The sequence below is a fragment of the Sorex araneus genome, chromosome 3 (assembly GCF_027595985.1).
Source record: "Sorex araneus isolate mSorAra2 chromosome 3, mSorAra2.pri, whole genome shotgun sequence".
NCBI classification, from domain to species: domain Eukaryota; kingdom Metazoa; phylum Chordata; class Mammalia; order Eulipotyphla; family Soricidae; genus Sorex; species Sorex araneus.
This window is the reverse complement of record NC_073304.1, coordinates 195,142,697-195,165,564: the sequence shown is the minus strand read 5'-3', so window position 1 is coordinate 195,165,564 and position 22,868 is coordinate 195,142,697. Positions and strand designations below refer to the sequence as shown.

The 22,868-nt window shown below is 45.5% G+C and overlaps 1 protein-coding gene across 1 annotated transcript in view; it reads left to right on the top strand.

Annotated features, from left to right (window-relative positions):
• The window catches only part of SUPT6H (SPT6 homolog, histone chaperone and transcription elongation factor), a 47,032-nt gene that overhangs the window by 18,053 nt on the left and 6,111 nt on the right, over positions 1–22,868 (top strand). Inside the window, exons 7-30 of the mRNA XM_055129939.1 lie at positions 544–817; positions 1,477–1,578; positions 2,542–2,658; positions 3,197–3,286; positions 3,472–3,614; positions 4,337–4,485; positions 4,628–4,726; positions 6,821–6,950; positions 7,034–7,184; positions 7,335–7,489; positions 7,695–7,890; positions 8,339–8,478; positions 8,566–8,683; positions 12,422–12,498; positions 12,874–13,009; positions 13,288–13,425; positions 13,512–13,679; positions 15,310–15,437; positions 16,542–16,749; positions 17,385–17,532; positions 18,217–18,359; positions 19,710–19,850; positions 20,840–21,035; positions 21,875–22,113. Of these exons, the coding sequence (XP_054985914.1) occupies positions 544–817; positions 1,477–1,578; positions 2,542–2,658; positions 3,197–3,286; positions 3,472–3,614; positions 4,337–4,485; positions 4,628–4,726; positions 6,821–6,950; positions 7,034–7,184; positions 7,335–7,489; positions 7,695–7,890; positions 8,339–8,478; positions 8,566–8,683; positions 12,422–12,498; positions 12,874–13,009; positions 13,288–13,425; positions 13,512–13,679; positions 15,310–15,437; positions 16,542–16,749; positions 17,385–17,532; positions 18,217–18,359; positions 19,710–19,850; positions 20,840–21,035; positions 21,875–22,113 (3,586 nt within the window). The remainder of the gene's footprint in view (positions 1–543; positions 818–1,476; positions 1,579–2,541; positions 2,659–3,196; positions 3,287–3,471; positions 3,615–4,336; positions 4,486–4,627; positions 4,727–6,820; positions 6,951–7,033; positions 7,185–7,334; positions 7,490–7,694; positions 7,891–8,338; positions 8,479–8,565; positions 8,684–12,421; positions 12,499–12,873; positions 13,010–13,287; positions 13,426–13,511; positions 13,680–15,309; positions 15,438–16,541; positions 16,750–17,384; positions 17,533–18,216; positions 18,360–19,709; positions 19,851–20,839; positions 21,036–21,874; positions 22,114–22,868) is intronic.

The window sequence follows — 22,868 nt, the reverse complement described above, 5'->3', positions numbered from 1 at the left end:
AATGCTATCACAGAAATATGCTAGACCCGGGTTCAGTTCCTAGCATCCCATATGGTCCCCTGAGCACCGCCAGGAGTAATTCCTAAGTGCATGAGCCAAGAGTAACCCCTGTGCATTGCCAGGTGTGACCCAAAAAGCAAAAAAAAAAAAAAAAAGGAAAAAGGAATACGCTAGAGATGGCCACATTTTATCCTGGTAAATAAGTTTTCTCGGGGCTGGAGCGATAGCGCAGTGGGTAGGGCATTTGCCTTGCACACGGCCGACCTGGGTTCAATTCCCAGCATCCCATATGGTCCCCTGAGTACCGCCAGGGGTAATTCCTGAGTGCAGAGCCAGGAATAACCCCTGTGCATCGCCAGGTGTGACCCAAAAAGAAAAAAAAAGAAAGAAAGAAAAGTTTTCTCAGAAATATCCACAGTGAAGTGCATTTTCTACAATGAATGTGCTTATTTTATTTGCCTGTCTCAGTTTGGGGCAAGTAAAGGATTATGTATGGCTGCATTTCTCTCCTCTGAACCAACTGCACCTTGCTCTCATCCATAGGGCCCTTCAAGAAGCCCAGGAGATTTTTGGTGTGGACTTTGACTATGACGAATTTGAGAAGTACAATGAGTATGATGAAGAACTAGAGGAAGAGTATGAATATGAAGACGATGAAGCCGAGGGTGAAATTAGAGTGCGCCCCAAGAAGACCACTAAGAAACGTGTGAGCCGCCGGAGCATTTTTGAGATGTATGAGCCCAGTGAACTGGAAAGTAGCCATCTCACAGATCAGGACAATGAAATCCGAGCCACTGATCTGCCTGAGAGATTCCAGGTAAGAAAACACATTTTGTTTTAATTTTTATTTTATTTTTTTGGCCATACCCAGCCGTATACAGGACTTCACTCCTGACTCTGTGCTAAGAGCTAGGAATAAGCCTTGGCAAGTTGAAAACTATATGTGGTGCCTGGGATCTAACCCAAGTTTGCCACATGCGAGGCAAGCACTCTACTGTACTACTGCTCCAGTCCCTGTTCTTCTGTTGCTATGTCATCTCCTGCCCCGAGTCTCCTGGTTATGGTGGTTATAACAGAGTACTAATATAGCAACAATCTGACATCAAGTATGGAGAGAAAGTTGGCTTTGAACCTCATCTGATCAGATACAAGAGTCCATCTCTTAAAAGCAGAAAGGTAGACTCCAGTATACTGCTTAGGGTTCCTGAAGGATCTTGCTTTCTTTATTCAGTATATGAAGTATCTACTGTTGCGAGGACAAGACTGCTGGGTACTGAAAATATGTGCCTCAGGGGCCAGAGTGATAGTACAATGGGTAAGGGTGCTTGCCTTGCATGAGCAGTGTCAGGTGTGGCCCCAAAACAAAGCAGCTCCCCCCAAAAAAAAAGTTCCTCAGCACATGCATTTTATCTAGGAGTGTAGGTCATTTCTGTGTGGAATCTAACATAAAATCCGTCTCTATTTCATGTCTTGCAGCTACGCTCCATTGCAGTCAAAGGAGCTGAAGATGATGAACTGGAAGAAGAAGCTGACTGGATCTATAGGAATGCCTTTGCCACGCCAACCATTTCTCTGCAGGTGCCCACAAAAAGATAATTTTGTGGGGGTGTCAGTAGATGACTCAGGTGGTAGAGCACACACACCCCTAATGCGCAAGGTCCTAAGTTCAGTCTCCAGCAGTGCGACACCCAGGAGCATTGCATGACTGGACTGAGCTGTGCTGGGTTTGTACCTGTATTCTTTTTGCTTGTTTGTTTTTGTTTGTCTATTTTTTTTTTTTCCTTTTTGGGTCACACCTGGCGATGCACAGGGGTTACTCCTGGCTCTGCACTCAGGAATTACCCCTGGCCGTGCTCAGGGGACCATATGGGATGCTGGGATTTGAACCCGGGTCGGCCGCGTGCAAGGCAAACGCCCTACCCGCTGTGCTATCTCTCCAGCCCCAGTTTGTCTATTTTTTGAGCCACAGTTAGCAGTGCTCAGGACTTATTCATTACTCTGCTCAGAGATCACTCCTGGCAGGGCTTGGGGACCATATGTGGTGTCAAAAGATTGAATCTGGATTGGCTGCATACCATGCAGGTGCATTCTCCTCTGTACTATCTCTCTGGTTCCTGGTGCCTATATTTTGTTTTGTTTCTTGATCTTTGTTGGTGATGTAAAAATCCATTTTATCAAGACGGGAGGCGGGGAGGCTGGAGCGATAGCACAGTGGGTAGGGCGTTTGCCTTGCACACGACCAACCTGGGTTCAATTCCCAGCATCCTATATGGTCCTCTGAGCACCGCCAGGAGTAATTCCTGAGTGCAAATCCAGGATTACCCCTATGCATTGCCAGGTGTGACCCAAAAAGCAAAAACAAAAAATCAGGGGGCCAACTGGTGTTTCGTACACAACACTATGCATATGCGGGGGTACAGGAGATTTTTTTAGATATCAGCAACCAGTGGTCATCCTGTAACATGGGACAGTTTTGTATGTATTAAGACAAAGCAAATAACAGTTTCATTGCTGTGTTTTGTTCTTTCCTTCCTACTGTAGGAAAGCTGTGATTATCTAGACCGAGGGCAGCCAACCAGCAACTTCAGTCGAAAAGGGCCCAGCACAATTCAGAAGATCAAAGAGGCCCTGGGCTTCATGCGAAACCAGCATTTTGAGGTAGCACCTCAAGCTTCAGAGGCACACTGATTGGGCTAAGGGCTGAGGGCTGGGAACTGCCTGTCAGGTGGGGAACCCCTTTCTCCTGTCTTCAGCTGTACTCCTTGACTTAAGAAGTGTGAGGAGGGCCGGAGAGATAGTACAGCAGGTAAGGCGCTTGCCTTGCATGCAGCCAACCCAGGTTCAATCCTCATCTGGTCCCCTGAATCTGCCAGGGGTGATTCCTGAGTGCATAGCCAGGAGTAACTCCAGAGCACCACTGGGTGTGTATGCACAAAACAACAATAACAACAACAACAAAAAACATGAGAACCAAAGGACATTTCTAGTTATTTAAAAAAAAAAAAAAAAAGGCACTGTTACCCTGTCTGCAGCATTATCTCATCTTCCATGATGAAGGAGAGCATGAACCTAAGATAAACCTTTGAGGGAGGCCAGGCTTCAGACTGTTGAATTTCCTGGAGCTTTGATTTCTTTGACTAAGTGGATCCTTATAGATTTTTTTCTCTGGTTGACTACAGTCCCCTTGCCACCATAGGTGCCTTTTATTGCCTTCTACCGAAAGGAGTACGTGGAACCCGAATTGCACATCAATGATCTGTGGAGGGTGTGGCAGTGGGATGAAAAGGTAATTTGGATTCAGTAGTCCTCAAGGATCACTGGACTGGAATGGGCACAACTACTGGGTCCCCAAGCCCTCCCATATGTATGGGGTATCAGCACAACCCCCAGCCTGACTCCTGGTAAGGAATGGAATAGTCCTGGGTCTCCATGGCTGAACACCAGCCCTCACTCCTGCCCTACCTGTCCTAGTGGACCCAGCTGAGGATCCGCAAAGAGAACCTAACACGGCTGTTTGAGAAGATGCAGGCTTATCAGTACGAGCAGATCTCTGCTGACCCAGATAAACCTCTTGCTGATGGCATCCGGGCTCTGGACACCACCGACATGGAGAGGTAGCCTATCAGGGTTTACTCCATTACAGGGAGTCCTCAGACCAAAATAAGCTCCTCCCCCAGGAAGTGTTTACTTGGAAAATTCTCCACATAGGGATTAAAACCCAATTTATTGGAGCCAGGGATATAGCTCCATAGCTTAGTGGTAGCCTCCCATGTGTGAAGCCCACGGTTCAGTCTTCCGCACTACCTAAAAACAAAAGTTATCTCTATGACAGGCATGTTATTATCCATATTGGCATATGAGAGGAAAGCATTGATTGCCCAAGAAAATCAGTCCTGGAAAGGTGTTTATATTTGTTGGTCTTATACACTATTCTCTGTGGGGAAGAAAAGAGGTAGCTTGGTGAGCCTGAAATCAGTGAAGTGTGGGGGCAGAGCTGGTTTTAGTGGCCAGCATCATAAAAATGCAGAGGAGGGACAGATCTTATCCGAAGAACTTTGAACTTTGCCAGAGACTTGCTCATTTGCTTCTTCCATTTCTAATAGCCACCAGTTACCATTTCTGTTTACCGTAGTTCTTCTTTAAATGCCTTGGTTGCAATAAAGTCATGGTCTGGGGCCGTTGTGTGTCTCTAATAGTGTGTCTCTAATAGAGACTACCGGTATCCATCCTAGTTAGGATCTTGCCTCATGGAAATTGGATCTCCCACAGCAGAGCTTGGCTACACCTTTTCCAGTTGAAGGGGCACGCTTTAGGATTTAATGTCCTTTTCTTCCAGGCTTAAGGATGTACAGTCAATGGATGAGCTGAAAGATGTCTACAACCATTTTTTGCTTTATTATGGTCGTGACATCCCCAAGATGCAGAATGCTGCCAAGGCCAGCCGCAAGAAGCTGAAGCGTGTTAGAGAAGAGGGAGATGAGGAAGGTGAGTGCTGGGAAAAAATTCACCCAGCTTGATGGCCTGGTATCTCCAAGGATACCCTTGACTCTGCCTTTGGGACTTACTTGTGTCACATTCTTGGGTACTAGAATGCCACCTAGAGTATTAACTCATATCTTCTTCCCAGGGGAAGGTGATGAAGCAGAAGATGAAGAGCAGAGGGGTCCAGAGCTCAAGCAGGCTTCCCGCCGAGACATGTATACTATCTGCCAGAGTGCTGGACTAGGTAAAAGCCAGCTTCCTTATAACCTTAGCATACTAGCCGTGAGCAAAGGGAGTTCCCTTCATAGTCACTGGTGTGCAGTAGGACGACTTAACTAGACCCCTGAGTGGATCATCAATCCATTGCTCAAGGGTTACTCCTGCTCTGCACTCAGGAATTACTCCTGGCGGTGCTCTGGGGACCATATGGGATGCCAGAAATCGAGTCCAGGTCAGCTGCATACAAGGCAAACACCCTACCCACTATATTTTCGTTCCGGCCCCATGAATTCCTATTCTTATGACCAGCACCCTGCCACAGTGTTGAGGCCAGCCTCTCTAAATTCCTGAAGAAAACGAGCATGATTGGAAAGAAAGAATACCCTACTCAGGAAACGTTTTAGGTTGTTTTGGGGGGTCACATCTGGTGGTGCTCTGGGCTTCTGCTATGCTGGAGGATCATTCCTGGAGGGTCCCAGGGGACCATATGGGGTGTCAAACCCCAGTTGGATACATGTCAGGCAAGCACTCTGCCCTCTCTGTTGTTGCTCTGGCCCCAAGTTTGGGGATTTTAAATGACTTTTATTCTTGGGGACCACAGTGAGCAGTTCTCAGAAGCTACTCCCAATTTATTTATTTATTTATTTTATTATTTTAATTTTTTTTTTGGTTTTTGGGTCACTTCCGGCGATGCACAGGGGTTACTCCTGGTTCTGCACTAAGGAATTAACCCTGGCGGTGCTCGGGGGACCATATGGGATGCTGGGATTTGAACCTGGGTCGGCCGAGTACAAGGCAAATGCCCTACCCGCTGTGCTATTGCTCCAGCCCTGCTACTCCCAATTTAATGTTTGGGGGTACCCTGAAGTTCTGGGCCTTCTACTTTCTTTTTTTTTTTTTTTTTTTTTTTGCTTCTTGGGTCACACCCGGCAATGCACAGGGGTTACTCCTGGCTCTGCACTCAGGAATTACTCCTGATGGTACTCGGGGGACCATATGGGATGCTGGGAATTAAACCAGGGTCAGCCATGTGCAAGGCAAACGCCCTACCCGCTGTGCTATCGCTCCGGCCCCTTGTTTTGTTTCTTGATCTTTGTTGGTGATGTAAAAATCCATTTTATCAAGACGGAGGCGGGGGGGTGGGGGGGCTGGAGCAATAGCATGGCTCCAGCCCCATGGGCCTTCTACTTTCAAAGCATCTGTTCATGAAACCATTTCTCCATCCCATAGATTTCTTATTTTTGTTTGGGTTTGATTTGTTTGCGGGGGAAGGGTGTTGGTTTTGGGGCCACACCTGGCAGTGTTCAGGGGAACCATATGAGGGGGTCGGAGATTGAATCTGGGTCAGTTGTATATAAGGCTCGTACCCTGCCCGCTATATTATTGCTCTCGCCCCTTAGATTTTTTATTTTTAGTGCCTTTTTATTATAGCCCCTAAAATTTTTACTGTTGTTTGGGGGTTTGGGGGGAAGGGCGGGAAACCACACATTGTGGTGCTCTGGGGCCACTGCTGGCTCTGAGCTCCCCAGGCACCCCTCCAGTGCTTAGGGAACCATGTGGTGCCAGGAATTGAACCTATGTGGGAGGCCCGTTGAGCATTCTTTGGCCCTAAAGTGTTTGTTTAAAGTCAGTTTTTTCATTGCTCTTTCTGTGATATCCTGGTCCTCCTTGATTGTGACCCCTTTAAAATCTAGTGCCCTGGGGGCTGGAGCAATAGCACAGCGGGTAGGGCATTTGCCTTGCACGCGGCCGACCCGGGTTCGATTCCCAGCATCCCATATGGTCCCCTGAGCACCGCCAGGAGTGATTCCTGAGTGCAGAGCCAGGAGTAACCCCTGTGCATCGCCAGGTGTGACCCAAAAAGCAAAAAAAAAAATAAATAAATAAATAAATAAATAAATAAATAAAATCTAGTGCCCTGAGAGCCAGGAATGTACCACCGTGGTAGAGTGTTTGTCTTGCATGTGTAAGGACTTGGGTTCAATGCCTGGCACCACAAAATTTAGAAAGAGAAAAAAGAAAAAAAATCTGTGCCCTGAGTCAGTGCCCTAGACTCTGAGAGCTGAGAGATCTGTCAGCCCGGCCTTATCTTTTGTCTTCACTCTCCTATTCGCTTTAGATGGTCTGGCCAAAAAGTTTGGGCTTACTCCAGAGCAATTTGGGGAAAACCTCCGGGACAGCTACCAGCGGCATGAGACAGAGCAGTTCCCTGCAGAACCCTTGGAGTTGGCCAAGGATTACGTTTGCAGGTAGGCTTCAGCAGGTGGCTGGGGATGGAGGGGCCGGTAGGCAAAGGCGCCCTCATCCTGCCGCTTCCTCATCTTCCCCACAGCCAGTTCCCTACACCAGAAGCTGTGCTGGAAGGTGCCCGCTACATGGTAGCCCTGCAGATTGCCCGAGAACCCCTTGTTCGGCAGGTGCTCAGGCAGACTTTCCAGGAGAGAGCCAAGCTAAATATAACTCCCACCAAGAAAGGGAGAAAGGTGAGTTACTGAAGGGTTTTGGTCCAGCTTGTGACCCAGCTCTCTGAGTTTCTGAGCTGAACTGCTGCCTGAAAGCAGAGAAGCTGTCTTCTCGCCCATGGTCAAGCTCAACTTCCCTGAAAACTAATGCTTGTTTCCTGGTATGTACAGGATGTGGATGAGGCCCATTTTGCTTATTCCTTCAAGTACTTAAAAAACAAGCCTGTTAAGGAACTAAGGGATGACCAGTTTCTCAAGATATGCCTGGCAGAAGATGAAGGACTGCTCACCATTGATATCAGCATAGATATGAAGGGGGTAGAAGGGTAAGAAGAGCTCTGAGTTGGGAGGCTCTTGGGGGGAGGGCTCCATGGAGAGTCTCATCTCATTTCCTGGAGAAGTGATCTCTCGGGAACATCAACCACAATTTTATAACTGGACAAGTCTTAGGCCCTGCCCCTTTGGGTGTTGATGGACGTTTGGGTATCACGTTCTCTCTATCCCTGACACAACAGCACTGTCTCTCCTCAGCTATGGCAGTGACCAGACATATTTTGAAGAGATCAAACAGTTTTACTACAGAGATGAGTTCAGCCACCAGGTGCAAGAGTGGAACCGGCAGCGCACAATGGCCATCGAGCGAGCATTGCAGCAGTTCCTTTACGTGCAGATGGCCAAAGAACTCAAGAATAAGCTGCTGGCTGAAGCCAAAGAGTATGTCATAAAGGTGAGCACATCAACTCATGATCCCTCTGAAACTGTAAACAAGGGACAAGTCCATGTGAAAAGATGAAAAGAAAAGAAAAATAACAAAACTCTTAAATGGAGTCCTCTTGAGTTCCCCAGAAGTGAATGTGAAGGAACCCCTTATTTGTGGTCCCATAATTAGTGAAGAAACAGTGGGGGCAGTAGAACATAACTTGAGAAGGAGTGCAAAAGCAACCACACCCCTTCTTTAGGAACCCCTTCTCATCCCATCCAGACTTTACTAATATCACTGTCCTTTGTGTATTTTCCTATTTCCAAAAGCACTGTACGCTTTTAGGTCATAAGCCTGATGTGAACTACGAACATACACACATATAAATATAACCTTGGCACATCTGTGCCTGCTTCACTTTCCTTAGCCTTTCTGGCAAGCCTCCTACCATGCTGTTCATGTATTTTCTCCTCAGGCCTGTAGTCGAAAGCTTTACTATTGGTTGAGAGTGGCACCCTACCGACCGGATCAGCAAGTGGAAGAAGATGACGACTTTATGGATGAGAACCAAGGGAAGGGTATCCGAGTCTTAGGCATTGCTTTCTCCTCTGCCAGGTAACTGTCTGTTCCTGCCTAGCACCATCGTTACTTGTCTTCTTAATCTGGTCTCCTGATTTTATTCTTTATCTGTGTGACTGACAGAGACCACCCTGTGTTCTGTGCCCTGGTCAATGGTGAAGGAGAAGTGACAGACTTCCTCCGGCTGCCCCATTTTACCAAACGGCGAACTGCCTGGAGAGAGGAAGAACGGGAAAAGAAGGCAAGTGATCTGGGACAGGAGTTAACAGTTGTCCACGTTGAGCACATCTTATGAGTCGGGAGGTTATGGTTGGACTGGAGAGATGGTGTAGCAGGAAAGGGTGCTTCCCTTTCATGCAGCCAACCCCGGTTGACTCCTAATACCACAGAAGGCCCCCTGAACCTCCCCAGGAGAATTCCATGAGTAGAGCTCTAGGAGTAAGCCCTGAGCACCACAAGGTATGCAGGTACCTCCCTTCCCTCCCCCCCCCATAAAAAAAGACAAACCCAAAAAATGGAGTTTATGGTCTAAGTCAGGGTTCTTAAATTTTTTTCACTCTCAGTTCCTTTTAGCCCAAGAATTTTTTACATGATCTCAGTGTAAAATAGGCATACACAGTAAATATATATACACACACATATATATATATATATATATTTTTTTTTAATTAAAACACCCCCAACTTCTATTAAGAACACCATATGGGGTCACATCCAGTTCAAGAATCTAGAATCCATGTCGGTGAGATAGCTGAGAGGACCAGAGCACTGCTTTGTGTGCAGGAGGCCTTTGATTCAGTGCCTGGTACCACATGGGCCCACTATTATAGCAAAGAACAACCCCCAACACTACTGGGGTATATCCCAAAAATATTAAAGCTAAAAGAGCTAGAGCCTGAGCAACCTCCATGAAAGATCCTAATTTTCTAGAATCTCACTGATCGCTCACTTGAATTAAGTCTCCCTTCGTTGGACAGTAGGTGGCACTCAAGTTCTGATGTAGAACTGATTTCTGGCCTAAGACCAGTTCCTCGGCCCCTGTGCTTCTGGGAACTGCCATTACTGCCTCTGTTGTTACCAGCATTTGGGTCAGCCTGTTCCAGGAGCTGAAAGCCACTGAGGCATGAAGCCAGCCTTTTCTCTGTTTAGCCTCTCAATGTCTCTATTTCCAAGGGAAGAAGAATTTGAATTCATCTCATATATGCTTTTGATTTTTAAAATAGGATCTTTCATTTTTGTTAAGAGAGCCCATTTCAGATCTTTAACAAACAACAATTTTAAATAAAAAAGAAAAGGAAAACAGTCCCTGACTTCACAAAAAAGAAAAAGGAAAATAAGTCTTTAATGAACGATGAGAGTCTTCCTGAGTTTCAGACTGTTGTTTATATTTAATTTTTTGGGGGGTTTGGGAGACAAGGAGGTGATAGCAAGATCATTTTTATTGAAACTTGTGTAGAAAGATGTGAGGGGAGAGAAAAAGAGAAGTACATGTTTAAGAGAGAACACTTCTCCATAGTTGAAAAGCTTATAAAGATACACAGAGACAAGCAAGTGACAGGCCCGAGGAAGAACATGGACTTGAAGAGCAAACAACAGTGGGTTATGTTTATAAACACTGAAGTGTGTGTGTTCACCACAACCAAGTATAAAACAGAAGGACCAGACCCAGGGATAGGTCAGTGACAAAGCACCTTCCTTGCGAGCCTGTGTGGGTGAGACCACACATCAGTCCCTGCTCTCACCCAACATACCCACTACAATTCCAAATATTGTTTTGTTTTTTTTTCTATTTGAGTCACACCCGGCGATGCACAGAGGTTACTCCTGGCTCTGCACTCAGGAATTACTCCTGGCAGTGCTCGATCATAGCTTCCCATCACCACAAAATCATACAGACAGCTTCCCCACATTTGGAAGACTACAGGAATCAGAATATTTGGAATTGTTGGGGCTGGAGCAATAGCACAGTGGGTAGGGCGTTTGCCTTGCATGCGGCTGACCCGGGTTCAATTCCCAGCATCCCATATGGTCCCCCGAGCACCACCAGGAGTGGTTCCTGAGTGGAGAGCCAGGAGTAACCCCTGTGCATCGCCAGGTGTGACCCAAAAAGAAAAAAAAAAAGTGAGAGTCAGAGAGGGTGTTTTACACGTAGGGCACTTGTCCTTACATCCATCCCATATGGTCCCCAAGCACCACCAGGAGTAATTCCTGAGTGCAGAACCAGGAGTAACCCCTGAGAATCATTGGTGCCCCAAAACATCTTCCCCCCAAAAAAAATTATGTAGTATAATATAATATATATATATATATATATATATACACACATATATATATATGTTATTGATGAGCCAGAGAGAGAGTACACAGGTTTAGACACTTGCTTTTAGCATCTGGCTGTGACAGTGGGTAAAATATCAGCACCGTGTGTGTCCCTGAGGGCCACTAAATGTGGCCTAATCGTAATCAACATCATCATCATCATCATCCTGTTGATCATCTATTTTCTCGAGCAGTCTTAGTAATGTCTCCATTCGTCCTAGCCCTGAGATTTTAGCAGCCTCTCTTTACTCATTCTTCCCAACACATTGGAGACTCTTTCAGGGTCAGGGGAATGAGACCCATCATTGTTACTGGTTTGGGCATATGAATACGCCACAGGGACCTTGCCAGAGACCTTTCTGGGCAAGAAACTCTAGATAACTTGCCAGGTTCTCCAAGAGGGAGAACTAGGCTATAAGAGGTCGTGTGGCCGAGTGCTTCCAGGAGCTTGGTTTTATAGTCTCTGGATCTTGGCCATTGATGGGATTACATGGTGCCAGGGGCAGTTTCTGGGTGTGACTGCCTAACTACTCGAAAAGGGGGGATCTGGGTGGAGGAGGCCCAGTCCCGATCCAAGCAGGCTTGGAGATCTCAGCCCCGGGTCCTGCACACCTGGGTTCCTCTGCTGGTTCCTTCATGGGTGAGGATCGTCTGAACGTGTGGAGAGGGGCCTTGAGCATGGCTGTGGCTGTGTTCCGGAGGTCTTAGGCTGAATACAATATATTAGTAAGCATATTTTATACATATATACATGGGGAATAAAGACCTTGTTTAGGTGTTGACTGGACATGTGGCTATACAGGATGTTATCTTCATACAAACTTTATTAGATTTGGGGGATGATAGCTAGTTTAGTTCTTCTGCTTAGGAAATTTCAAGGTATTTCAAAGTGGGGAACAGCCCAAGAAAGGGTAAGACATGCAGAATTTATAGGAAGGAAAAAAATAGGAGCTCTGTGAATGGAGGTTCAGGATAATAATCTGCCTTAATTATGTGCCACACTTCACCCTTTTTGTATTGCCTCCTGACCTTATATTGCCTACTTACCTTGTTGAACTCCAGTTATTAGGAGTGTATACCTAAGTGTAATACCTAGCTATACTGGAAATAAAATGAGCAAACTAGTAGGATACAGCAGTGTGAGGCATTGGAAATTGTCATTTTGAATTATAGTAAGATCTAGGGGTCTTTAAGCTAGAAAAAACTTAGGGAATCATACTTACCATGTGACCTTTTTGAAAGGCTTTTACTAAAAAGTGCAGGAATAATATTTTGGTTTTGGTTTTGTTGCTCAAAAAGAGAACCAGTGACTGTAGTGAGACTGGTTTAGGTTTACCATAAAGAAAGACGTTTTTCTGTGTGTCCTTCATATCTGTCCAATGGCCAGGCCAGGGAGGTAGTACAGTGGCTAGGGCATTTGTCTTGCATTCAGCCGACTCAGGTTCAATCCCTGGCATCCCATATGGTCCCCTGAGTACCAGTGGGTCTGGCCCAAAAACCGAAACAGAAAAATTCTGTCCAGTGACAGGTGTTTCTTAGAACACAATTCCTCTAAGGATCTATTTTTTACTGTTGTCTGATCTTCTTGAGCTACCTAGAGAGAAATAAATGAAACCCCCTACCATCAGAGCCAGTCAGGTCCAATTTTCTTTTATTTCAGGCTCAAGACATTGAAACTCTGAAGAAATTTCTCCTGAACAAAAAGCCTCATGTGGTGACTATTGCAGGAGAAAACAGGTACTACATAAAAGCAAGTCACTCATTCCTTCTTGTGGCATTTTTCTGTAAGAAAATAAATGTACCGGGGCCGGAGCAGTAATACAGCGGGGAGGGCATTTACCTTGCATGCAGTCAACCTGGGTTCAATCCCTGGCATTCTGTATGGTTCCCAAACACCGCCAGGAGTAATTCCTGAATGCAGAGCCAGGAGTAACCCCTAAACATCGTTGGGTGTGACCCAAAAAGCAAAAAATAATAAATAAATGTGTCTGTGTAAACCTTTGGTAAACCATTGATATTCCTATCCCTACACCCTCCCAGTCAGTCCTGAGACTATCCATCCCTGAGAAACTATCCAGAAACATCCCTGACCAACACCCCTTAACCATTCAGGGATGCCCAGATGCTGATTGAGGATGTGAAGCGCATTGTGCATGAGCTGGACCAGGGCCAACAGCTATCTTCAATTGGAGTGGAGCTAGTAGACAACGAGTTGGCCATTCTTTACATGAACAGCAAGAAATCAGAGGTAATGTTGGTGCCCATCCTTCGAGCCTAAACAGGCAAGAGCTCAATCCCAGGGAGATATACCAGAAGAAAAGGTTATGGAGCATAGATTTGCACTTCTTCATTTACCCATGGCCACATTCTTTATTTTGCCAATCATATTCAGGCCTTTAGATTTTATTGGGATCCCAGAAAAATAGTCCCGGAGGAGACAAGAAACTTAAAGCCAGAGGGTTGGATTTCCTCTTGACAATGGAATTGAGGTGATTTTATGGCTTGCTGACCCTCATTTGACCGTAGGCAGAGTTCCGGGATTACCCTCCGGTGCTGAGACAGGCCGTCTCCCTGGCCCGGCGCATCCAAGACCCTCTGATTGAGTTTGCCCAGGTGTGCAGCTCTGATGAAGATATACTGTGTCTCAAGTTTCACCCCTTGCAGGTGAGTAGGATTTGACAGGAGGCAGCCCTGGGTGGGCAGAATAGCTCGGAATGGTAATTTGATTCCTGCGTGTGGTATGTCCACAGGAGCATGTGGTGAAAGAGGAACTGCTCAATGCCTTATACTGTGAATTTATCAACCGAGTCAATGAGGTTGGGGTCGACGTCAACCGTGCCATTGCTCACCCTTACAGCCAGGCCTTAATCCAGTATGTCTGTGGTCTGGGACCTCGGAAAGGGACTCATCTTCTAAAGGTATGATCTGGATTGAATCAGAACAAGGAAAGGGTAAAGGAATGAGCAGTTAGAGGGCTGGAGCACATGCATTATATGCAGGGGGATGCCCTGGGCTTGGTCCCTATTCACCACTGGTGTGAGCACCCCCTCCTCATCCCTAAGAAAAGGAAATGAGTCCACATGGATAGATAGTATAGTGGTAAGAAATATGCCTTTCATATGGCCAACACCTGGTACCGATCCCCAGCACTACATAATTCCTTGAACATTGCCATGTGCAGCCTTACAGACCCCAAGCCCTGCTGGGGTGACCCAAGTAAACCCTGGCACTGTAGGGCACAAGAAGCACTCCAGCTTGGTGACTGAGATCACCAGGAGTGACCCCTTGGAGACCTGAAACGAAAAGGAAAATAAAGAAGCAAAGCTCCCATTTCATGAGCCTTTACACTGTACCTGTATGATTTGACAAGAAGGCCCAGGTCACAGAAGTAAAATGGCTTATTCAGAGTCATCCAGCTAGTGATAGTCAAACTTCAAACCTGGTGGGAATAGCTCGGCTCTCCACTCTCTGTACTCTGGTTCCTCGTGGAAAAGATAAGCTGAAGCCGTGATATAAAGCAGGTGAAGGTGGAGCTGGGGAGGTAGCATTGGGATTAAGGCCGCATGTCTTGCATTGAAGCCGACCTGGATTCAGTCCCCCACACCACATGGACCTCTAAGCATCACCTTATGCAGTCCTAGCATGCAAGCATGGCTGGGGTGGCCCTGGTTATCCTCTGCAACACTGAGCCCAAACAGCACAGCTTTCATGGGCCCAGTTGGCTGAAAATTTCCCAGGGCATCCTGAGTACCCTATTTGGAAGCCAAAAAATAATAAATGAAACAAATGAAGGAAAATGAGGAAGAAACCTCAAGACAGTGGGGTTTTTGTTGTTTTTCCAGTAAGAAGAAAAAAGTTTTCATTCTGAAGGGAGAATGCAGGGGGTTTAGTAGTATTCAGTATTCTTTTCCTTAATGTGGGGGATGGGTACATGAATGTATATTTTATCATTTGCCTTTTTTTTTTTTTCTTAGATTTTGGGTCACACCTGGTGATGCTTAGGGGTCACTCCTGACTCTGCACTCAGGAATTACTCCTGGCAGTGCTTGGGTTGACCATATGGGATACCAGGGATTGAACCCAAGTCATGTACATGCAAGACAAGCACCTAACCCGCTACACTATTTCTCCAACTCCATGTTTTATTATTTACTTTCTGTTGTTTGTTTTTTTTTTCCCTTTTGGCGGGGGGCAACCACTTTCTCCAATTCAGGGCTTACTCCTGCTTCAGTGCTCAGGGATCACTCCTGACAATCTGGCAGTACTCAGGGGACTACACGCACTGCCAGGGATTGAACCCAGGTCGGTCATGTGCACGGGAAACACCTTATCTGCTCTCTGGCACCTATCATTTACTTTTAAGCCATTTATTATATGTATTTTCATATACTTTTTTTTTAAACTACCAGATAGTGTGATGTGTAGTACTCAGCTAAATACTGTGATATGGAGGCTGTTTTCCTAGTGAAAGATTTCCCAGACACCTGAAAGCGTGCTGGAATGCAGGACCTGCCTGCTGCTCCGGCTCACTCCAGGCTTCTTCCCTAGATCCTGAAGCAGAACAACACCAGGCTCGAGAGCCGGACCCAGCTGGTCACCATGTGCCATATGGGTCCCAAAGTCTTCATGAATTGTGCTGGCTTCCTCAAGATTGACACGGCCTCCTTGGGGGACAGGTGATGCCCTCTGTGTGGGTGGGCCCGGAGGAATTCCCTTAGGCTTCATTTGGGGGATTTGAAAGATTAGGGCTGGCAAAGAACCGGAATTATTTAAATTAGGAAATGTTTTTAAATGAAGGTGAGCAACTTTTATCCAGTCAAGAGCTTCTGACCTATGGAAAAGATCGGTTCAATTATGTGAAGCTTTTTTTGTGAAAGAAACATTAAAAGAATCAACTTAGTCTGTACGTTTAGGACAGAAAACAATGCTCCCATAAGTACAGATTTGTTCTGTTACTGTGTTTTGTTATGGCCAGATATGGGGGGGTACAGTGGGGACAATGTAAAAGACGTGTGGGGCATGTGGAGATAGGAAGGGGGAAAGAGATTTGGTATGTTTTGAGATGATGTTGAGAGAAAGTTCTATTCACTTGGACTTTGGACTTTACTATTGACCTCTTCCTCTCCAGAAGTTACCAACTCAGTCTTTGGAGGATCTTTTCCACGGGCACATAGCTCCTCATTCTGTAATGGAAATCAGTGGGGAAATAGGCTTCAAGTTCTAAAACTCCATTTTCCACCCAGCTTTGCTGTAACACTCCACGAATAACATAGGTCCATGTGAGTGCACGGGCAAGACCAGCCTGGGAAGGCTTTATGGGGGAAAATAGTTGCCAGCAAATTTTCAGAGGTCTTTCCCCCCCCTCTTGTTTGTAAATATTATTTAAGACTTGTATAAGTTTATGATATAAAATTCAACGTACAGAAATATTATACAGAAAGTGGAAGTCCCCCATAATCCCACCCCCCAGATAACTACTATAACAATTTGCTGTATAGTACAACTTTTCTGAATTTTATTTTTGCTTTGCATTTACTAACTACCCATTTATTATGAAAAATGGGATCATAAGATTCATAGTGTTTTGCAGTGCATTTTTCACTCAGTATATCATGACCATCTTTCCATGTCAGCACACATAGCTCTACCTCATTCTTTTTAACGGTTGTATACTATTCCATTGTGTGGAGGTACCCTGATTTATTTAACTAGTTCCCCCATTGGGTTGTTACTAGAAGCTTCTCAATCTATATCCTGCTCCTTTTTTGCCTTTCCTTCAGCACTGACTCATATATTGAAGTCCTTGATGGCTCACGAGTCCATCCTGAGACCTATGAGTGGGCCAGGAAGATGGCAGTGGATGCTCTGGAATATGATGAATCAGCTGAGGATGCCAACCCTGCCGGAGCCCTGGAAGAGATCTTAGAAAACCCAGAAAGACTCAAGGACCTGGACCTTGATGCTTTTGCAGAAGAACTAGAGAGGCAGGTGAGTGACAGTATAGAAGACTTGTTCCAGAAAACTTACCAGTGGCCTTATAAGTCAGGAAATGTGTCTCCAGAGAAACCCCCATCTCTTTTCTTCTTCTTTGTGCCATACTGAGTATTTCAAGGAAGTTTTTGGTCTGTTCATTAAGCCAGGGAAATCTGATAAAATATTGTTAGAATCACTACAGGCAGTGGGAGGGATCACTAAGGAGGTTGGAAGTGGCATTTTCATGCTGGAGTGATAGTATAGTGGGAAAGGCATTTGCTTTGCACACAGGCAAGCCTGATTTGATCCCGGGCATCCCATATGGTCCTCAGAGCCTGCCAGGAGTGATCCCTGAGTGTCAGAAATAAGTCCTAAGCACAGTCAAGTGTGACTGAAAAAAATACATGGCATTTTCTTCTAGGTCTTCTTTTTCTTCTTTTTAATAGTGCAGCTTTGCACTGTGTGTTGCACATTAAATTTCATGGAACATTTTTATTTCAGAATTTTGTTCCGTTACTAAGCAAGTTTGAAGATCTCTTTTTGCAGATGCTTAAGGGAAAGAAGAGAAACTGTCAGGAACCAACTGGCCTACTCCTTTGTTTGAGTTGAAGAGCAGTTGCAAAGATCTTCCTGATGAATTTCTTCCACAGGGCTATGGTGATAAACACATCACACTGTATGACATTCGAGCCGAGCTGAGCTGCCGGTATAAGGACCTCCGGACAGCCTACCGGTCTCCCAACACAGAGGAAGTCTTTAATATGTTAACCAAAGAAACACCAGAGACCTTCTACATTGGTAAATTCTGGGTCTAATTTTGCTGACCGGAGGATATATAGACATTGTGGGTGCGTTTACTACATGGAATAAGGCTGGCTTGCCCTACAGTGCGAAACATCAGGAGAGTTTTGTTTCATTTGTTTTCATTATAAAGCAGGAGAGATAGCTTTGTGGGCTGGAGTGCATGTTTTACCTGTAGGAGTCTTGGGTTCTGCCTCCAGCATTTCATGGTCTCCTGAGCAACCTCCAGGCACCAAACCCCTGTCAATACTACTGGGTGCAACCCAGAAACAACAAACAAAACTACAGTCCTGGGGGCCAGAGAGACACTACAGTGGGTAGGGTGTTTGGTTTGCATCAGTCCACCCAGTTCTACCACTTGAACCATATCCTCGGGTCAAATTGTTCTTTACTCAGCTTTGGGGTTAGGATAAAATAGATGTCACTAAGGAGTTGTCAGAGAGACCAGGGAAATTGTACAGTGGATAGGCACTTGCCTTGCAGACTGCTGACCTGGGTTTGATTCCCAGCACCCCATATGGTCCCCAAGCTTTGCCAGTTAGTGGTCTCTGAGCCCAGAGCCAAAACTCTGAGCATCTCCAGGTGTGGCCCAAAACATGACAAAGTTGTTGGAAGGAATGCCTGTCTATTCTCATAGATTTTTCCTTCTCTTCTCTTCCCTCTTTTCTTCCCTTCCTCCAGGAAAACTTATCATCTGCAATGTCACTGGCATTGCCCACAGGCGTCCGCAGGGTGAGAGCTATGACCAGGCAATTCGTAATGATGAAACAGGGCTATGGCAGTGCCCCTTCTGTCAACAGGACAATTTCCCCGAACTCAGTGAGGTAGGTGCTGCAATACTACCTTGCTCAATGAGTATTTTTTATTTAATTATCTCAGTTCCCTGGAAAGGCTTAGTGAGTTATTTTAGATCAGACCTTTATACCAAGAAGGAAGAAGTAGGGCCAGAAAGATAATACGAGGGTTTAGGTTCTTTCCTTTCCCGTGGCCTGCTCCAGTTTGATCCCCAGCACTGTGTATGGTTTCCCAGGCCCAGCCAGGAGTGATCCCTGAGCAGCGCTGAGTGTAGCACAGAAGCAAAAAGGAGAGGGCTAGAATCCATACAGGTCTAGCATGAAGACCTGTATTCTGCTCAGAAATGATCTGTGACAACAGAGAGGTAGTAAAGCGCTTAAGGTTTGTTCCTTATGTGGCCGAGTCTGGTTTGATCCCTGGCACATCATATAGTCCCCTGTGCTCCACCAGTAGTAAACCCTGAGCACTGCTTGATACAGCCCCAAAACAGAAGGAACCAGAAGAATTGTACATCAAACCAGGATAGTTACTTTGACTTGTCCATCCCATGTTCAATCTCCAGCAACCCAAGTGGACCCCGAGCACTACCAACAGTGATCCTGAGTACAACCGAGTGTGGCAAGAACAATACAAAATTGTGGATTTTCTTTTATTCTGCTATAGCCCTTAACTCTTATTTTTCATATTCTAGATCACATCTGCCTATTTGGTAGAAGTCCTTAAACCCACCCTGAAAATTTTTTCTGGGTCTTCAAATATTACTAGCAGATTATTATAAAGGAGAAAATTTCTCAGCTTCACCTAATAAAGGAAGCTGATGTGATTTTCTCACATTTCTTATGTCACAGGATATAAGAAAGCTGAAAAGCAGGCCAGAAAGGTAGTACTGTGGGTAGGGCACTTGCCTTGCACATGGCCCAGCCAGGTTCAGTCCCCAGCACCCCATAAGATTCCCTGAGCCCTGTCATGAGTCATCTTTGAGCACCACCAGGTGTGGCCCAAAAACAAGAAGGCTGAGAGGCTCTTGGATCTCTGAAGTGGGCTGTTCCAAGAAGAGTGACATGGATAGTATCTTGTACCATTAAATCAGATCAAAATGGAAGAGAGGCGCCACAGTTGCATCTAGAGGAATTTACAGATTAGATTAATGTAGATGATAGGGCTGACGGTCAGTGGTGCCAGGCACTGGTTATGAATCAAGGAACACTGGGGATATTCAGATTCTATTTTGGTGGGTCTCTGAGTCATTGTTTTGTCAGACCATGGCGTCAGGTGTAAATAGTAAAAGAAATTACAACACCCTTGGCAGTTCTTTGCTGAATTTGTGATCTCCAGAGTCTTAATGATCTGTCTTGCTCCTCTCCCAATGCCCTCTTTAGGTCTGGAACCACTTTGACAGCGGGTCGTGCCCAGGCCAGGCCATCGGTGTCAAAACCCGGCTAGACAATGGTGTCACCGGCTTCATTCCCACCAAATTCCTCAGTGACAAAGTGGTGAAGCGGCCAGAGGAACGAGTGAAGGTAGATGAATAACGGATTGAGGCCGCCCAGAGCAGTCTCTCTGACTTCGGGTTCTTTCCACCAAAGTTAATCTCAGTTTCCAGTGGCTGCCTGTTGGGCAGGAGTTTTCAGGAAGATTTATAACTAGTGAAAGAAGCCAGAGCAAGAAGCTCATGTAAATGAGTAGCAGCTTTTGTTCACTGCCTTTGTGAGATGGCATCAAGTTGCCAGCCCTTTGGGAGGGTTTTCTCTTCCTGTATGGGAAACGGTTTATTTAGTCCAGTCGGCAGGAAGCAGGACGCAGCATTATATGCTGTGGAATAGAAAAACCGTGCTCCTTTTGTGTTTGAGTCTCCTCTGGCCCTTGCTGCCATCTCTAACGCACCCCCAGGATGCCAGCACTTTCCACTTCCTATGTTCTCACAACACGCTCGGAAATGACATACTTATTTTTTTCTCCAGGAATAAGTAAATCAAGTGCCTTTTCTAAGGCTATTTAGTTAATGGCATGACTGACTGGTACTAGATTATCTGGTTCTAATTGTGAACCTCTAAGAACTGTGGACTCTGGAAGGCTAGGGAAAAATAAACTGATAAATGAACAAAGTAAATTTTCAAGAGGAAAACCATGCACCATATCTTTTGCCATTATTTAGACCGAAAAAAAGTCAGGGGTGTAAGATACAGAGAATGGCTATTAACCACTTCTTCTAAAAGGACAGCAAGATTTTGATTGCACCCTGAGAGCGGAATATAGGTAACTTTATGGGAGAAGTAGACTTGTGCCAGTGATTGGGTTGATCCCAGTAGGCAGCAGTGGCTTCTCTGCCTACAAGGGAAGGCACTTGGGTGCAAGGCATCGCCTATAGTCTATAAAGCTGACTCAATCCCCAACTCCTAACCGAGTGGCCCCACCTTTCTGCCTGGTCTTTGGTTTTTTTTACATGTAAAATAGGGCATCGGGCTAGATCATCTTTGTCCCTTCCAGCTCAAATGTTCTGTGGATCTAGGTGGGAATGACTGTTCACTGCCGCATCATGAAGATTGACATCGAGAAGTTTAGTGCAGATCTGACTTGCCGCACCTCGGACCTCATGGATAGAAACAATGAGTGGAAACTGCCTAAGGATACCTACTATGACTTCGATGCCGAAGCAGCTGACCACAAGCAGGAAGAAGACATGAAGCGGAAACAGCAGCGGACCAGTAAGCGTGCCCAGTCCTTTGCCCCTGTCCTGACAGTTCTCCTACAGGAATGCACATGCTTATGACCATATCCCTGCTCGGCATCTTGGTGGGAATGGGTGCTCATATTCTTGGCTCACATTTTCTTGGCTAATATGCTCTGATTCTAAAGGGTCATTCTCTTAGCACACTAGGGACCCAAGTTAAAATACCCTTCACAACAGAGCACCCTTTATATCAGGCCCAAAGAGGGAGGAAAGAGTCAGAATTTGATAGTCAGAAATTAGCCTTGGAAACTTTATATGATGTATGGTTCTGATTCAGTTGAAAAAAATCTCAGTACATTTTATATAATGTTAGTATTTCTGCTTTGAACCCTTGATCTTGCAGTGAAATTCCAATCTGATTAAATGTAATTTGATGTGCTAGTTAATGTGTGTGATCTAAACTTTTTTTGTTTTCCTTTCTTCCTTTTCTGGTTGTGCACTTCCTTTTACAAGAAACCTCTAGAAACAGTTTCTGAGAATTATTGAGCTATGTTTATAATGCAGTCGTACTTAGGGAGCATGTAAAATAATCATTTTAACAAAAAATAATAGATATTTAAAATTTAATACTAACTATGCAGAAAGGGCCTATTGTGTAAAACAGCTTATCTTTGGATTCAGTGTTTGTCTTTGGTTTTACAAAGTAGCATATGTTTTCTACAAATATGGTAAAATGTGGAGCATTTGCAATACATCGATAAAATGGGTAAATTTTCTGGAAAAAAAAAAAAAGAAAGAAAGAAGCCTTTGTTGGTGTCACTGCTGTCAGTTCTGGGCCCTATCACCTGACCTGTACCCCCCTGCCCTCTTTAGCGTACATCAAACGGGTGATTGCACATCCATCCTTCCATAATATAAACTTCAAGCAAGCAGAAAAGATGATGGAAACCATGGACCAGGGTGATGTGATCATCCGACCTAGTAGCAAGGGAGAGAATCACCTGACTGTGACCTGGAAGGTCAGCGAGGGCATCTACCAGCATGTGGATGTGCGGGAAGAGGGCAAGGAAAATGCCTTCAGCCTGGGAGCCAACCTGTGGATCAACAGCGAGGTGAGCGCCAGTTGTGGCCTCTCCCATGTCCACTTCAGAAATAAGCAATTTCTCACTACTTTCAGCTGACATCAGTAACTATGTACATTTTAATGACAAAGAAAAACATTTTGTAGGGGCCATAAATCCCAGCATCCCATATGGTCCCCCAAGTACTACCAGAAATGATTCCTAAATGCAGAGTTAGGAGTGACCCCTGAGCAAACCAGGAGACTGATTGTGGAATGAGTCATTTGATACCACTTTTGTGTATTTTTTTACCAATACTACCAGGAATGATTCCCGAGTGCAGAGTCAGGAGTGACCTCTGAGTAAAACAGGAGATTTCGGTGTTCACTGGGGTTGTGCATATGGTTATAATAATGTTGGTACTAGGGGTTAAGCTTAAGACCTCAGGTTTGCAAGGCAGGCACTCAGCCAGGCTCTCTTCCCAAGCTCTAGAATTTTGTGTCTTCTAAAGAATAAGTGGTAGCATAGGGAGCCAGAGCAATAGTACAGTGGATAGTGTTTGCCTTGCATGTGGCCAGCCCAGGTTTAATCCCTGGTACCCCTTAGGTCCTCCCAAGTTTCACCAGGAGTGAGCCCTGAGCACTGCTGGTATGGCCCAAAAACAGAAACAAAAAAATAAAATAGGGGCTGGAGCAATAGCACAGCAGGTAAGGCGTTTGCCTCGCACTCGGCCAACCCAGGTTCAATTCCCAGCATCCCATATAGCCGTATGGTCCCCTGTGCATCGCCAGATGTGACCCAAAAAG